Here is a 14,054-nt window from a genome sequence, read left to right as displayed (position 1 = left end):
TATAAATAGTTAGAATTCCCTCGAGAGCTTTCTAGTCATTTGGTGTTGTTGTTACAGGTTGTCAGCACTAGGCTAATGGCCACACCTTTCTGTGATTCTTCCAGTGGCCAGGGCCCGCTCATCGGCTTTAAATCATCCGCCTTTTACACACACACACACACACACACACACACACAGACAATACTGATTCCGTACATCCTCGCTCACACACACACATCGTTTAACAGCGTTTGTGTTGCGCGAAATACCGAGAGAAGCGCATTTATTCCGCCCGCAGATATAAATCTAGCTGTAGCTAACGGTGCGCGACTCGAAAGCTCGCTGGTGCGCGCGCCCGCTCTCTCTCTCGCTCCGCTCCTGACGTCAGCGAGATTGTCTCTGAGAGCGTCGAGCCCAGCAGCGCTCTCTCTCCACACTGACTCTCCATTGTGCGCACGCTAACGATGCCAGCGCTCGCAGCCGCCGCCGCCGCCCAGTAGAGACCTCCCAGCCCGAGGACCGAGCACCACGACCCCGCTACACAGTCCGAGAGCGCGCGCCAGAGACTTATGTTCCAGCCCAACGTTGTCTTTTGCGGGATTTAATGCTCTAGCTAGTCGCCGACAGGGAGAGAGAGAGAGAGAGAGAGAGTGTGTGTGTGTGTGAGAGAGAGGGATAAGGAAGAAACACCGAGGATATTTCTAACCGGACCGTTTTGGAGATAAAAAAGAGCCGAGGTTTATCTAGCCATGGGATGTACACTGAGCGCAGAGGAAAGAGCGGCTCTGGACAGGAGCAAAGCCATCGAGAAAAACCTCAAAGAAGACGGAGTCACTGCTGCTAAAGATGTGAAATTGCTCCTGCTAGGTAATGCGGAGTGGAGCCCGTCAAATCTAACGTTAGCTGTATCCTACACGTCTCAGCCGATGAATGCACATATATGGGATCTCTTCATTTTGACAGGCGATCTTACTCCCTTGTGTCTGTCTCTTCTCCACAGGGGCTGGGGAATCTGGGAAAAGTACCATCGTGAAACAGATGAAGTAAGTGGCATGTTTTAAATGACATCCATCAGTCAGTGTGCGCTGTGTGAGACACACACGACCCCCCCCCCCCCACCCTCGATTGCTTGACGGCGAATTCTTAGGTCCGCCATATTTTCAAGGAGTTCTCTCTCCACTGGTGTGTTACCGCTGCGTGATGATACGGTGTGGCACATCCGCAGTATGTGTATTGTGGGTTCGCGAAGACGATGTGCTGTTCACGAAAATGGTGCTGAAAGTCAACTGGGGGACCGTGTTTCTTAGTCTAATGCTCCATTGGCGTCCACTGACAGTGTAGCCTACTTCACACCCGGCTGAGTAACATTACCACACTCCACCCCGATTTCACTTCATCCTTTGGGCATTTACGGATGTCTCTGATGTCTTCCTGTGCCTTTGCTTCTATGACAAACGTCAGAAATAAATCATATATATATACGCTTAAAGATATATATAGCTATAGGCTACTGTGCCCTTCTGGCAGATAATTAAATGGCTGTTCCTTAGATTTTAGCATCCTTTTAGAGATTAATATGTAATTTTAACTGAATTATATGCAGTATAGACCAATAACTGGCTTGACCCACATATATATATATATATATATATATATATATATATATATATAATTATTATTATTTTATTTTTTACCGATATCCACACTTTTCTGCTCGACTGTTTATCGGTTCTTCAGTATTGGGTCCATTGATAAATGGCGTCCCCTTAATGGTACTCATTTGTAATGTAATGTTTTCAAGCTGTTGCATAGCAATCATTAATTTTCAACAGGAAAAAGGCGTTTTAAATGTACTGCCGCAAAAATAAAATGTCTCCCATTTAGATTCACATAAATATAGTTCCATGATGAATAATAATATAATCAATCTAAACACAATGAACGTTGTTTTATTTTTATTGCACCAAAAATCTCAAATAAATCCAATAAAATGATTCTGCATATTTTATTTTTCACTTGTAAAATACCATTAATTAAATGGTAAAAATGATAAAAACCCACTATCACTCGCTCCCTACTACGTGCAGTTAATACGGAGCTAAGAGCCTTCTGTTGACTGAGAATGGTGAAGGCAGAGCTTATATGGCAAATGGTGCCTGGAGATAATGCTGTCAGCTGTGTGCATGGCGTTGGTGCAACATGAACAGGCCTTCATGCGTTTGCAGTCTGTGTTGGGTTGATGCTTATGGTGAGGGAAGAAGGTTTGACACCCAACCAGCTCAACTTCCTCACAGCCATTTTTATGCACTGATTGACGTTCTCTTTATGCCTCACTGAAAACGATCTGTTCATTTACCTTGCGGTTTGGATGTCATATTCTTAGCTGAATGTCTTATAAATGAAGCTCCTCCGGTTATTTCCTTCTTTGACTCGCTTTGCAATAATTTATTTTATATGTATCATATATTTTATATGTATTATATCTCTGGGTATGGTGTGTGTTATAGAATACGTAGCCTATAGGCTAATTTTGTATATGATTATTGATAATTAGAATGTAAGTGATATTTTTATATGTCGAGCTGTATCAAGCGCAGGTTATTGCTCAATGCAAAGCATTCGATGATGAGAAACGCCTCCATTCTCAAGTGTGTGTACAAGCTGCCTTTGTCGAATCGAAATCTGTAGCCCTCAGAAAAAAATAGTTCTGCTCTGAGTATGTTGTTATATTACGGTGCTTTTGTAATGCGATCCTAAGTCATTGTGATGGAAAAACGCATATAATTAGCAAGGATATTTTTTTAAATAGTGCATCGGAGGATTTCAGGCGGTTTCAGGGGTGGACAGCGCCCAGCAGAGTCTTTTTCTGTGATCGGCTTTCTTCGGACATTTTCGGTTTTCTCCGTCGTTAAGAGCGTTGAACCTGCGGCGAGAGGGAAAACAGGGAATGGATTTGTGCGTTGTTTGCGCTGCCCAACACCTACGTACGTTGATTCCTTTGTATTACATTTGTGTATGAATGTTTTATGTCCTAGCTTGAGACAATAGCAAAATTAGCAAAATCATCTGACTAGCAGATCCAGAAATGAAGCAGGACAAAAACGAAAATAAATTGCTCAGATATTTAAAATGTGGGAGCAGAAAATGTACATATTCCTCATATTTAAAATTTAATATTTCAGTATTCTGTTACATATTGTTTGTGTTGTGATATCTTGTACATACTTGCAGCAGCAAATTTTATTTCCAGGTAACATTGACAGTCTCATTGATAATTTCAGCAATTAATAGCTACAATCTGACTGTTTATTTTATGATTATTAAACAAAAAGGGAGAAAATCGACTTAAGGGTGTATGTTGCCTCTAAATATTAATTTCAAGTTAATTTCTGGCAATGCTTACAGAATGAGTTCAGGTTAAGGATAAAGAGAAACCAAAATTATATAATTTTTTCAGTTTCAAATTGCTTGGTCAGCTTAACAAATTAATGACAGTATTAACCACTGCGCTTTTAAGCCATCGTAGCTAATGCCTCAGGCATATTTCTAAGTCATCCAAAGAGTGATGACTCTTTCCTCTCTAAGGATTCATTGTTGCTGTTATGTGTTTAATTGGGTAATAAGAGTGTCTCATGATGGATCTGGTTAAACTGTTTGGGTCCTAAAGGAGTGGAGTATGTAGCTCTGGGCTTCTTACCGTAATACGCCATGAATGAGTTGCTTTTTCAGGGCTTTTGTTAAGCTTAACTAGACCGTTAAATGTTCCACCACCATCGCTTACTTAAAATGCTTTTTAGGATATTGCAGCTTCAATATAATGTATTGCATTTAATGCAGTTGTAATGCGTACAGTAAAAAGGTTCTAAAAGTTTTAAAATCAGTTTATTATGTCTTCCAGCTTCCCCAGAGACAACATTAAATATATAAGCAAGCATATAAGCGTTGTCGTGACTTTCTCCACGTAATGTTATACATATGTGATAATTGCAGCGCTATGTTGAATCTAGATTGAATCTGTGGTTTTGGCCAGACCTTTCTGAAATATAGTGACAACATTCATATCGCAACAAGCTAATAGGACATTTCAGATACCTCCACTGTGTGTTAGATGGTTTCTAGCCTTTAGTTAAACAGTATTCTGTATTGCATGGCTTGAAAAGGGGCGGATGAAACAAGGAGGTGTGCACTTAACATGTCAGGGTAAACCAGGGTACGGGGTGATGTGTGAAAGATGGTGAGAGAGAGAGAGAGGGCGGGAGAGGGCACAGCGTGAGGAGGGGGGATGTTGGTAAACCCTGTGATTATGGTGTAGTTCTCTAGGCAGGCAACCGTGCTTCCATCTGCTTCATTAGTTCAGTGTGAGAGGGGAGTGTTTAAGTGTGCACAGGCTGCTCTCAATAGATGATCACATCACACATACATGGCTCTCTCTCTTCCTCTCTGTTCCTGCGCTCATCTTCCTTGCACCTAGTCCTATGGGAATGAAATATAAGCGACTGAAGGTGTATTTTGTGTGTTGGGGAGAGAGAAAGAGAGAAAAAAAATATATGGTGAAGAGAACAGTTTCATAGACCCTGGAGTCTGAGCCATGTGTGTCATCATCCTGCATGTCACTTCCTCACCCATGCGTGTCATGCATGGATGATCAAAAGCAGTCTTCAGAAAACAGATAAAATGTATACGAAACATCATAAGGCATGATTTGCACACTGAACAACCTTTAACTTCCTATTGTGGCATATTAAAACCATATGTCATCAGGTCATGGATCCGATTCATGTTTATAAGGCTGTTAAACATGTTTAGACTAGGCGTTGCTGACTAGTTGATCATTAATGCTAATATTTTGTGTGCTACTGTTTAAAAGTTGGGGTTAGAAAATTTTATTTACTTATACTTTTTTTGAGCTACGACACATTAAATTGATAAAAATTGACAGTAAAGACATCTAAAATGTTAAAAATAAATTATTTTACAAATAAATGCTGCTCATTTGAATTTTCCATTAGTCCAAGAATCCTGAGGAAAATGAAAAAAGATTTCCATCAAAATATTAAGCAGCACAACTGTTTTAAACATTGAAAATAAGAAATGTTTCTTGAGCACTAAATCAGCATATTAGAATGATTTCTGAAGGATCATGTGACACTGAAGATTGGAGTAAAGGCTACTAAAAATTTAGCAGCCATTAAAATGATTTAAAATATAAAATTGATTATAATATAATACAGTTATTTTAAATTGTATATTGTATATTCTGTTGTATATTAAATTTATATTTGCTGTATTTTGCATTCACAAATCATGTAATAAAAGAAACATGTCGCAGACATCAGATATCAAAGTTAATTTGAAGTGAAAATACAAGCCAAAATTCTTGCAAACCACTCTGAAACTAATCAAGTGTTGCCCATAGCCTGACAGAAACTGTAAGCAATGTAGACTGAATCTAAAAATGGAGACTTTGTGAATAATGCTGGACTTGCTGAAAAAGGAAGAAATAAATTGCTGATGATGTGGAGAAAATTATGAGTCACATAAAGTAAATACTGACTAGATTACTTTTCTTCTGTAGTAACAATGAGTTGTGAAAGCCCTAATTTAGACTGTTTTCCCATCTAATCAACTCGGTTCTGTGTTCTAATCTGTGAACTGTAATCCAAGGCCGCTCATCATATTATCCTTTGAAAGTGGACTTCTGCTGCTGGATAGACTGGATAGGATTAAAAATGTTTGTTTTTTCTAAAGTGATCTCTGCAGTATGCAATATGCTGGGCTGTCCTGTAGCTGGCTAATTGAAGCAGAGGACCCAGCTGTTCAGTTACACTCCATCTGTACGGCCATGAAGCTAACTCCAGCCATGTACTTGAGTAGCAGAGCATGAAACATTATGTCTCTAGTGTCTAGAGAGGACGTTATGTGTTGAGTGATTGGCATCTGATGAAGGTTTGGATGAAGAATACTATAAGATAGAAACAGCAATAATAGTGGCACAGTGTAGACAAGAGTGTGTTTCACTTCTCCTGGAAGTGGGACTTGAGCTCTACAGCAGTCTAAATTTTGATTGCGACACTCTGGAGTTGAGTATTTATAAATAATAAGACTTTTGCCTGTTGTTGTGTGTGTACATTTTATATATATTTATTTTGGTTAGCTAGTATATTTAATTTGGTTTGGTTTGGTTAGTATGGATGCACAGTATATTGGTTGATATTTTATTTATTTATTTGACAGTATCTGTTGATATTGGATATTTCATTGTTCATGCTTAATTTCTCAAATCTTGTTAAATTTAATCTTAATTAAATCTCTAAATTCATGTTTTACATATTGTACATTTATATTGTGATGCCTAAATTAATCTGTAGCAACCTATGAGAACTGATTGTATAAAATAAAATGTTAAGAATGAAAATTATTTTGTATTTTTTATTACATAAATTACATTTTAATAATGACTATTTATAGTTTATCCGACATAACATGAAAAGAATTCTCTGCTTATTGGTGTCTGAGAATATTTTAATATTCGGTGCATCCCTTGAGATATGATATTTTCATATTGCGAAGTGCAGAAATGGTATAGGAAATCCATTTTAAATGCATGTTTGTAAAATATGGTTCAAAATCATACAAATGTGTTTGGTTGCCTTAGTTAGACTTTTTAGAGTAGTTGGTGTTTTCTCTGACCCCATTGGGTTTAACTTGGACCTTTACTGAACCATGCATGTTTTTAGCTGTATTGTTCAAAGCTTCATAGCAGATGTAAGTTGGAGAGGGCTGTTTGGGTGGGTAAAGCCCATTTTAATGCAAAGAAAGGAAATTAGCATTGACACAAAGCACCCTTGCTTGTGACTGCTGGCTCTGTTATTGGCAAATGCAGTAGTGTGCAGTATGCAGATTACAAGGCCATTTACATTAAAGCTTTATGTCTGATTTTTCACTGGGAAACCTTCCTATAGAAAAGTTATATATTTTAATGTACCAAGCAATGTGGGTTTGGGTGGGGCTGTGACTACACACACTTGCAAACCATAATGTGTGTGTGTTTGGGGAAGCTCTGAGTCGCTATAGAAAAGGAAAGGGAAGGAGCTCTGATGAAACACACAGGCTGGTGAAATGAATTGTACAAACGATAGCTTCCCCGTCCATTTTTGCTTCTCTCTGTCGGTGATCTTCTGACTGTCTGTCTGGCGCTCTGTCTCTCTGTAATAGAGGGGGTTTCATGTGTCTAGCTGATGTGTTTGGAGTTGACTGAGCACAGGGAGAACAAACGGTTCTCATGTGTTGATTTCCCAGAGCTCTGGTTGTAATACTTTGCCGTGATCCCCTCTGTCTTGGGCCATAGACACTGTGTGACTTTCAACAAGACACACCTCAATTCTTTTGAGGTGGTTTGCTTTCCACATGGCCCTCTAAGATAATTATTCAATATGTGTGTATTTGTTTCTATACCTGTGCCATGACAGCATGTATTTGGAAATCTGATTTGTGAACGCTACTGGGTATGCAAACCATCAAACCCATAAATTCAGTTAAACATGCAACATTCAGATCATATATGCCATGCCATGGTTTCTATTATAAAAACAACTGACCTTTATGTATCAGGGCCAGGGTTGGAAATATATATTATTTCAGAGTTAAAGGGGATTAAAGGGGACTTGGGGCAAAAATGCCACCAAAATGAACAAAAAAATAAATAATTAAAGTTAAATGTGAAATTAATGAAGAGTGTCCATTGCGGCATTACATTTACTGTAGATTTGCTCACGTTGCATCAGATTTCTTTTTATGCCCGGTTTGCAGCAATGAACATTATTACCAATCACACAAGTTTCTGTTGGGCTTATGAATGTGAAATTCAGTCACATTTGTCAGAGAATGCTGGAGTTGTTCATTGCAGTCGCTTACTGACTGTGAATCTTTAATCACAAATTCTTTCTTCATCATAAACTAGAAAGTGCAGAGAAGAAGATGAGATTGTGTTCTTTGCACACTTTCTTATAATATAATTTATTGCAAGTTTGAATAACCATTTTGCTTTTCATGCTACTGAAATAGCCAGTGACAAGTCAATAAGTAAAATGCAATAAAAAAAATCATAAATGATTTTTAGCTTGTTTTGTCTATAGCCAGAATATGACATGCTTTTTCCTCACAAACACTTTCTATGAAATTACATTATTAATTATTTTTTTACAGTAATTCCCTCTATTAAGCTTCTTTTTTATTTAGTATTTTTATTTTATTTATTTATTTTGTAAGTGCATGTACATAAGCAGAATTAAACAGTAAATAAATAGGAATCAGATATGACTATTTAAAAACTGGTCATTGAAAAACACTGTTTTAACACTATTTTATTCTTTAATGTAACTACTAATTGATTTCTGACATGAGAATAATGGTGGTGTTTTGGGAACTAAAATAGAACAATATTTGAAAATAAAACCCACTCTTTGTTTCGACCTGCCTTAAGGAGTCATATCCTTTATGTGTGTTTATGCTTAAGATATTGCACAGTAATTCTGTTCTCAATTATTGTAAATAAAAATTCAGAGAGAGGAAGTGAGAAAGTGTTTAGCTCAGGCAAAAAGTGTCTCTTTCTCTGTATTTCCTACTCAGTCACACACCCAAGCAAATCTCTTTTTGTCTTTACAGCAGTGAAACGGTTTAACACTTTGTGGGTTAGAGAGTTGATGCCTGATGAAAATTAAAGGATGAACAGAAGAGTGGGAAACAGTGGGGCCGGAATGTCAAGTGCTTCGCTGAACCCCTCAGTGACCCTTGTTCTCCCACAGGTTCTTCATTGCCACCCTCTCCATCTCCTTTGGTCTCTCTGTAGTGGGTCCATATGTACTTGCGGTGTGGAGAGTTCTGGCTGACCCATGTGTTGGTGATAACACAAAAGGCCTTTGTCTTAGTGAGGTGTTTGTGTTGGGCCATAAAGCAGGTCCTAGACCAGTCCCTTCAACGCCAACACAAAAGAGCTTTATTGGGAAGGCAGTCAGGGTGGGTCTGCTCATCTGATATGGGGTCAGCTGATTTACAGCATGGCAGCGCAATGTGAACTCTTCTTATGGTGGAATTAAATAATGTGTATCTGGATCAGATTGTGGCATAGTCCTTAATTAAAAATGTACTTAATAAGAAGTGATGCATCAAAATATTATATATTTATATTTATTAAATAAATGTCTTAAAAGTATTAGCTTGCTTTCTAAGCCTCGTGTTGGCTTTATATTTACTACCATTCACAACCCCATAATTATTATTTTTTTTAAATATGTTTTTTTTAAAGAAGTCTCTTAAGCTTACAAGGCTGTGTTTATTGAACAAAAATACAGTACCACTGTAAAATTGTGAAATATTATTACAATTTAAAATAAATGTTTTCTATTTAAATATAATTTACTGTGATGGCAAAGCTGAATTTAAAAAAACATTAATCCATTCTTCAGTGTCAGGGAAAATAAATCAAATATGCTGATTTGGTGTTCAAGAAACATTTCTTATTATTATTAGTATTAAAAAAAAAAAAAAAAACAGTTGTGCTGCTTACTATTTTTGAGGAAACTAAAAGTATTTACTGTTATTCTTGACCAATCCAGTCCAGCATCCTTGTTGAATAATATTCAAATATATATTTAGGTTTATTTTATTCATATTTCCAAATTTAAATTCTATATTTCAATGGAACACACACAAAATACATTTTAAAACCATTTTAAAACATCTTCATATATATATTTGCATGCATTGATTTCATATAATGGTATAGTGTTTACAAGCTGTCAAGCTTCCAAAGCTTAAGATGACATATGGTAGTCAAAATTACTTATTAGTTATACTGTTGTTGTATGGAGAAGATCTATATGAAGATTCATTTAAAATCTTTCTTATTTCACAGAAAAGTAACTTAGAGATTAGCATATACATTTGGAACGACATGAGGGTGGGTAACAGAATGTTCATTTTCAGGTGAACCGTCCCTTTAAATGTTACAATGTCACACGCTTTGGACTTTCACACCTAGCTGTGTGGAAATAATACTGATGAAAAGTCTGTTGTGGGGTGATGTGTGTGAAGAGTGTTAATTGCATCCTGTTTTGCCATGTGTTTATCATTGTAACCTTAACCTGGTTATTGTGAGTAGGTATAAATTGGTCTGTCTGTTGACAGTTTCCAGCAACCTTCAGCCCCGGGGAGCAAACACGTGCACACACACACACAGAAACACAAATGGAGCTTAGGTATTACACAAGCAACTTTCAATTAAGGTATAATTGCAGATGAAGTAGAGACACCACCTGTGGCCTTTTGTTCACACAGACACATTTCTGCTTTTGCAGTGTTCCCTTCCTTTTTACTTACTGAAAACTACAGATGTTGCCCCATCGCTTACGATAATCACACGTAACGTCATTTGTCAGGAACAGCTGATGGTTTAACTCTTACAGTGAATGATGTGTGAAATTGTGGTCCATAACTAATGCAGGTGCTTTGCGTTGGTATGTGCACGTTCCTCTTGTGAACGCTGAGGATGTGCAACAATATTTCATTAACCCGTATGCATTCCCTCCCTCTTTTCCTCACTCTGTTTCCATGGAGATGACAATGGCTGCCATAATTAGAGGATGACAAATGACCTAGAGTAGGTTAAGGGGGATGGGTAGTTACTGTGAATCAGAGGAAAAGTGGGAGTGAATCAGGGGGTTGGCTGGGGGGAGTGTACAGGACGAAGGCTGAACATGTCTGGGTGTGAGTAATATTATGTATTCATAACCAGTCCATAGTAATCTGCTAGTCTGGTACTAATAACCACTTTCAGTTTTTAAGCAACATGAAATTAAAGTTGACCCAATTTACTTTCATATAAATGACTGGTATGATTCATCAGAGCATGATATTGTAAAGCTTACATTAAAATGTTAATGTAAATTTCTCCACTTATGAAATTACTTTTCATTTCTGCTTATATAACCAAGCCTGAGTGGGTGCAGAAAAAACAATATTAGGCTTAAATATCACATTATGTAGGTATAGAGTGAAAAATTTGAAGGCTAATCAGTCTAAACTCAGTGAATACATTTCTATTTACTTTCCCACTAAACAGTCTATTGAAATATGTCATATAATGAAGCTGCTCTTTAAGGTCACCATGATATCAAAACTGACAATTCTTATTTTTATGGAATGTCTTCTTATAAACATTTATAAGGAAACATTCCATATTATGGAATTCCAATTTATGGAATTGTTTCTTATAAACAATTTATTGATGCAAATTATTATAATTTTTTTTAAAGTTCACCCAAAAAATAAAAATTCTGCTTTCAAAGTTAGTCATATGATTATACTGTGCATAATAAATTTGTGTTTATGAATTACACAGACGGGGAGCATGGCGGGATAAAAATAACAACATAGCTGGTCTCATGCTATCACAAACTTTATAAGACCCACTTCTGATAATGGGCTCCACAACTTCAAGCGATCGACTCACATTGCTTTCATATGCAACTTTTAACTACCACATTCCTATTTACGATCATTCTGGCAGCACTTGAAGGCAGCATCAGTGAAAACACACAGAGACAATGATAGCTTTAGCAATAAGCCTTACAGAGTGCCAAGAAGCTCTTTCAGAAAGGAAATTTTGAAAACAAACGTGTGATACTTAATTTGTCTGGAGCTGACGTTCGCGCACGAAGCATTGGTATTAATTCCTAAACATATAGGGGACGTTACCGATTTTTTCCGGGATATTTCCTTTGAAAATTTAATTTAACCACAGTATCCTCGGCTCAGATGGGGGAGATTATGGCAACTCCTATGTTCATTATGCATCCAAAAACACAACACTTGTAAAGCCTCTTTGGTGCTGACATTGTAAATATCTCCAGTAATGGCGGACCGCAGCTTCTCGCTCAGGGCTGTGTTTATGCTAATAGGACAGAGAGTGTCACAAATGGGTGGGACTTTTTCCCCTCAGTGACTTGAACAGAGGGAGAATCTGAAACAGCTCGTTTGGAGAGACTGTTCATGACTTATTGGTTTTATTAAAAAATGAGGTGGATTTTTACCATTATAGGCTGGTTGTTTTCACACACTGCGGCCACACAACTGTGTTCAAACAGCTTATAAAAGTGATTGTTGCATAATAAGTCCCCTTTAAGGCCCAGAAAGGTAGTAAGTACATTGTTAAAATAGTCCATGTGACATAAGTGGTTGAACCATAATGTTATGAAGCTATGAGCATACTTTTTGTGTGCAAGAAAAGAAAAATAATGACTTTATCCAACAATTTCTTATCTTCTGTGTTGAACCACTGATGTCACATGAACTATTTTGATTATTTACTTATTACCTTTCTGGGCCTTGAACGTGTCAGTTGTGTTGCTGTCTGTGCAGGGTCAAAAAATTCTTGGATTTCATCAAAAATATCTTAATTTGTGTTCTGAAGATGAACAAACGTCTTACGGGTTTGGAACGACATGAGGGTAAACTACCCATTTTTGGGTAAACTACCTCTTTAAATGCATGTGGCCTCGTAATCTTAATCAAAACCATTTATTTCCCCTTTCCCTCAAACTGGCATCTCTTCTCTGATGACGTGTTCACTGGCACGAGGGCAGGACAATAAAGCCTCCCCTCCATCAACCTGTCACTCACATGAGATTGCAGTAATTAGCAAACGACAAGAATCCAACGATTCAGTCAACTCTCGATGGACAAAACCATGTCCCGGCTTATATTCTCATTTGTTCTCATTTGAGAAGCCATTTCACTCGTACACATATCATAATAGAGAAGAGAAGACAATCACAGCTTCAAAGTACAGGCCTATTCAGACCAAGGAAGATAATTATAACTATAAAGTTTTATTAATCATTCTCATTCTGTAGGAATAGGGAAGTCCACACCTATCCACAACTATAATGATAACACCACAGAGAAATAATATCGTACTTTCAGTACAATTTTTTTTCCAGCTGATGAATGACTTTAATGAGCTCAAGTATTTAAAGCGGCAGGCAACATTACTGCAGTACATGCTTATTATAAACAGAATGTTATCATCTGCTTGTCTGAATGCTAATACAGTTATCGTTATAGTCATCATTATACTTGCTATAATATAATGCTGTTTTTCTGTGTTGACAGAATGAAAGGAATTTGTATAATTTGCAAGTCTCAGTATGTCATGTGAATGCTTTATTTTGCAAAATGGACTAAAATATCCAAAAGCCAGATGTGGTTTGTTGTTTAATTTCATGATAACTAAATGCTAATGAGCTTCACTCACTCTTTGCTACATAGGCAGCTTTCTAACCAGCACTGAACATCAAAGGTTACGAGTTTAGAATGCTTTACATGGGCAACAGCTCCCTGTGCAACACAAATATTGATAAGTATAATGCACTTTAAATTCTCTCTTTGTAGGTAGCTCACTGTGTTTTTGAAAAAAGGAAATAATGAAATTTTGATTGTAATTGCTTTCCTTGAAACACTCCCCTTCTTCAGTGTTCAGAAAGCTTGCTTTACTCTGTGAGAAAGGGGGAGAGAAAATGAGATGATAGAAGGAAAAGAAAGAGGGAGGGATATTATAGACCTGTCACACTCTGCCTGCTGTTTCATAATTGTAATTGCGCTCTGTAGTTTTCTTTGACAAGCATTTCTGTGAATTGATCTAGTAGAACGTGACTCGCATACATCTGCAGAAGGGATGGGCAGCGTACGTGTTAGACAGATGTAGGCTTTAACGGTGAGAGGTTGACCAGCGAACTTCCTAGGAGATTGAGAATGCGAAGCTCTGATTATTGTTGTTATAAATAGGTGTCCCTACTAGTGTTTGGTGGGATAAGTGGTCATGTCCGGAGGGTGATGACAGAAACAGCACTCAAAAGCACCATCAGGACAAAGGATTCTCTTACAGATGACATGAGCCAGTTTTGGGAGATAGGAGCGAGAGGTAGTGTGGGTCGCTGAGTGAATGTGTGTGTGTGTGCATGTTTATGAGGTTTATGTTCATGTGGTTTATGAGGACACAAATTTGTATAATGACATGG

At 37.5% G+C, this 14,054-nt stretch overlaps 1 protein-coding gene across 2 annotated transcripts in view; it reads left to right on the top strand.

The window, feature by feature from the left end:
- The first annotated feature begins 307 nt into the window (after positions 1 to 307).
- LOC306888374 (guanine nucleotide-binding protein G(o) subunit alpha) overlaps positions 308 to 14,054 on the top strand; it is a 94,265-nt gene continuing 80,518 nt past the window's right edge. For both annotated transcript variants that reach the window (XM_079446613.1, XM_079446614.1), the window contains exons 1-2: positions 308 to 846; positions 980 to 1,022. In XM_079446613.1, the coding sequence (XP_079302739.1) occupies positions 729 to 846; positions 980 to 1,022 (161 nt within the window). In that variant the 5' untranslated portion in view covers positions 308 to 728. The remainder of the gene's footprint in view (positions 847 to 979; positions 1,023 to 14,054) is intronic.

This window comes from Barbus barbus (assembly GCF_936440315.1).
Source record: "Barbus barbus genome assembly, chromosome: 22".
Taxonomy (NCBI): domain Eukaryota; kingdom Metazoa; phylum Chordata; class Actinopteri; order Cypriniformes; family Cyprinidae; genus Barbus; species Barbus barbus.
This window is presented reverse-complemented; position numbering and strand designations above follow the sequence as displayed.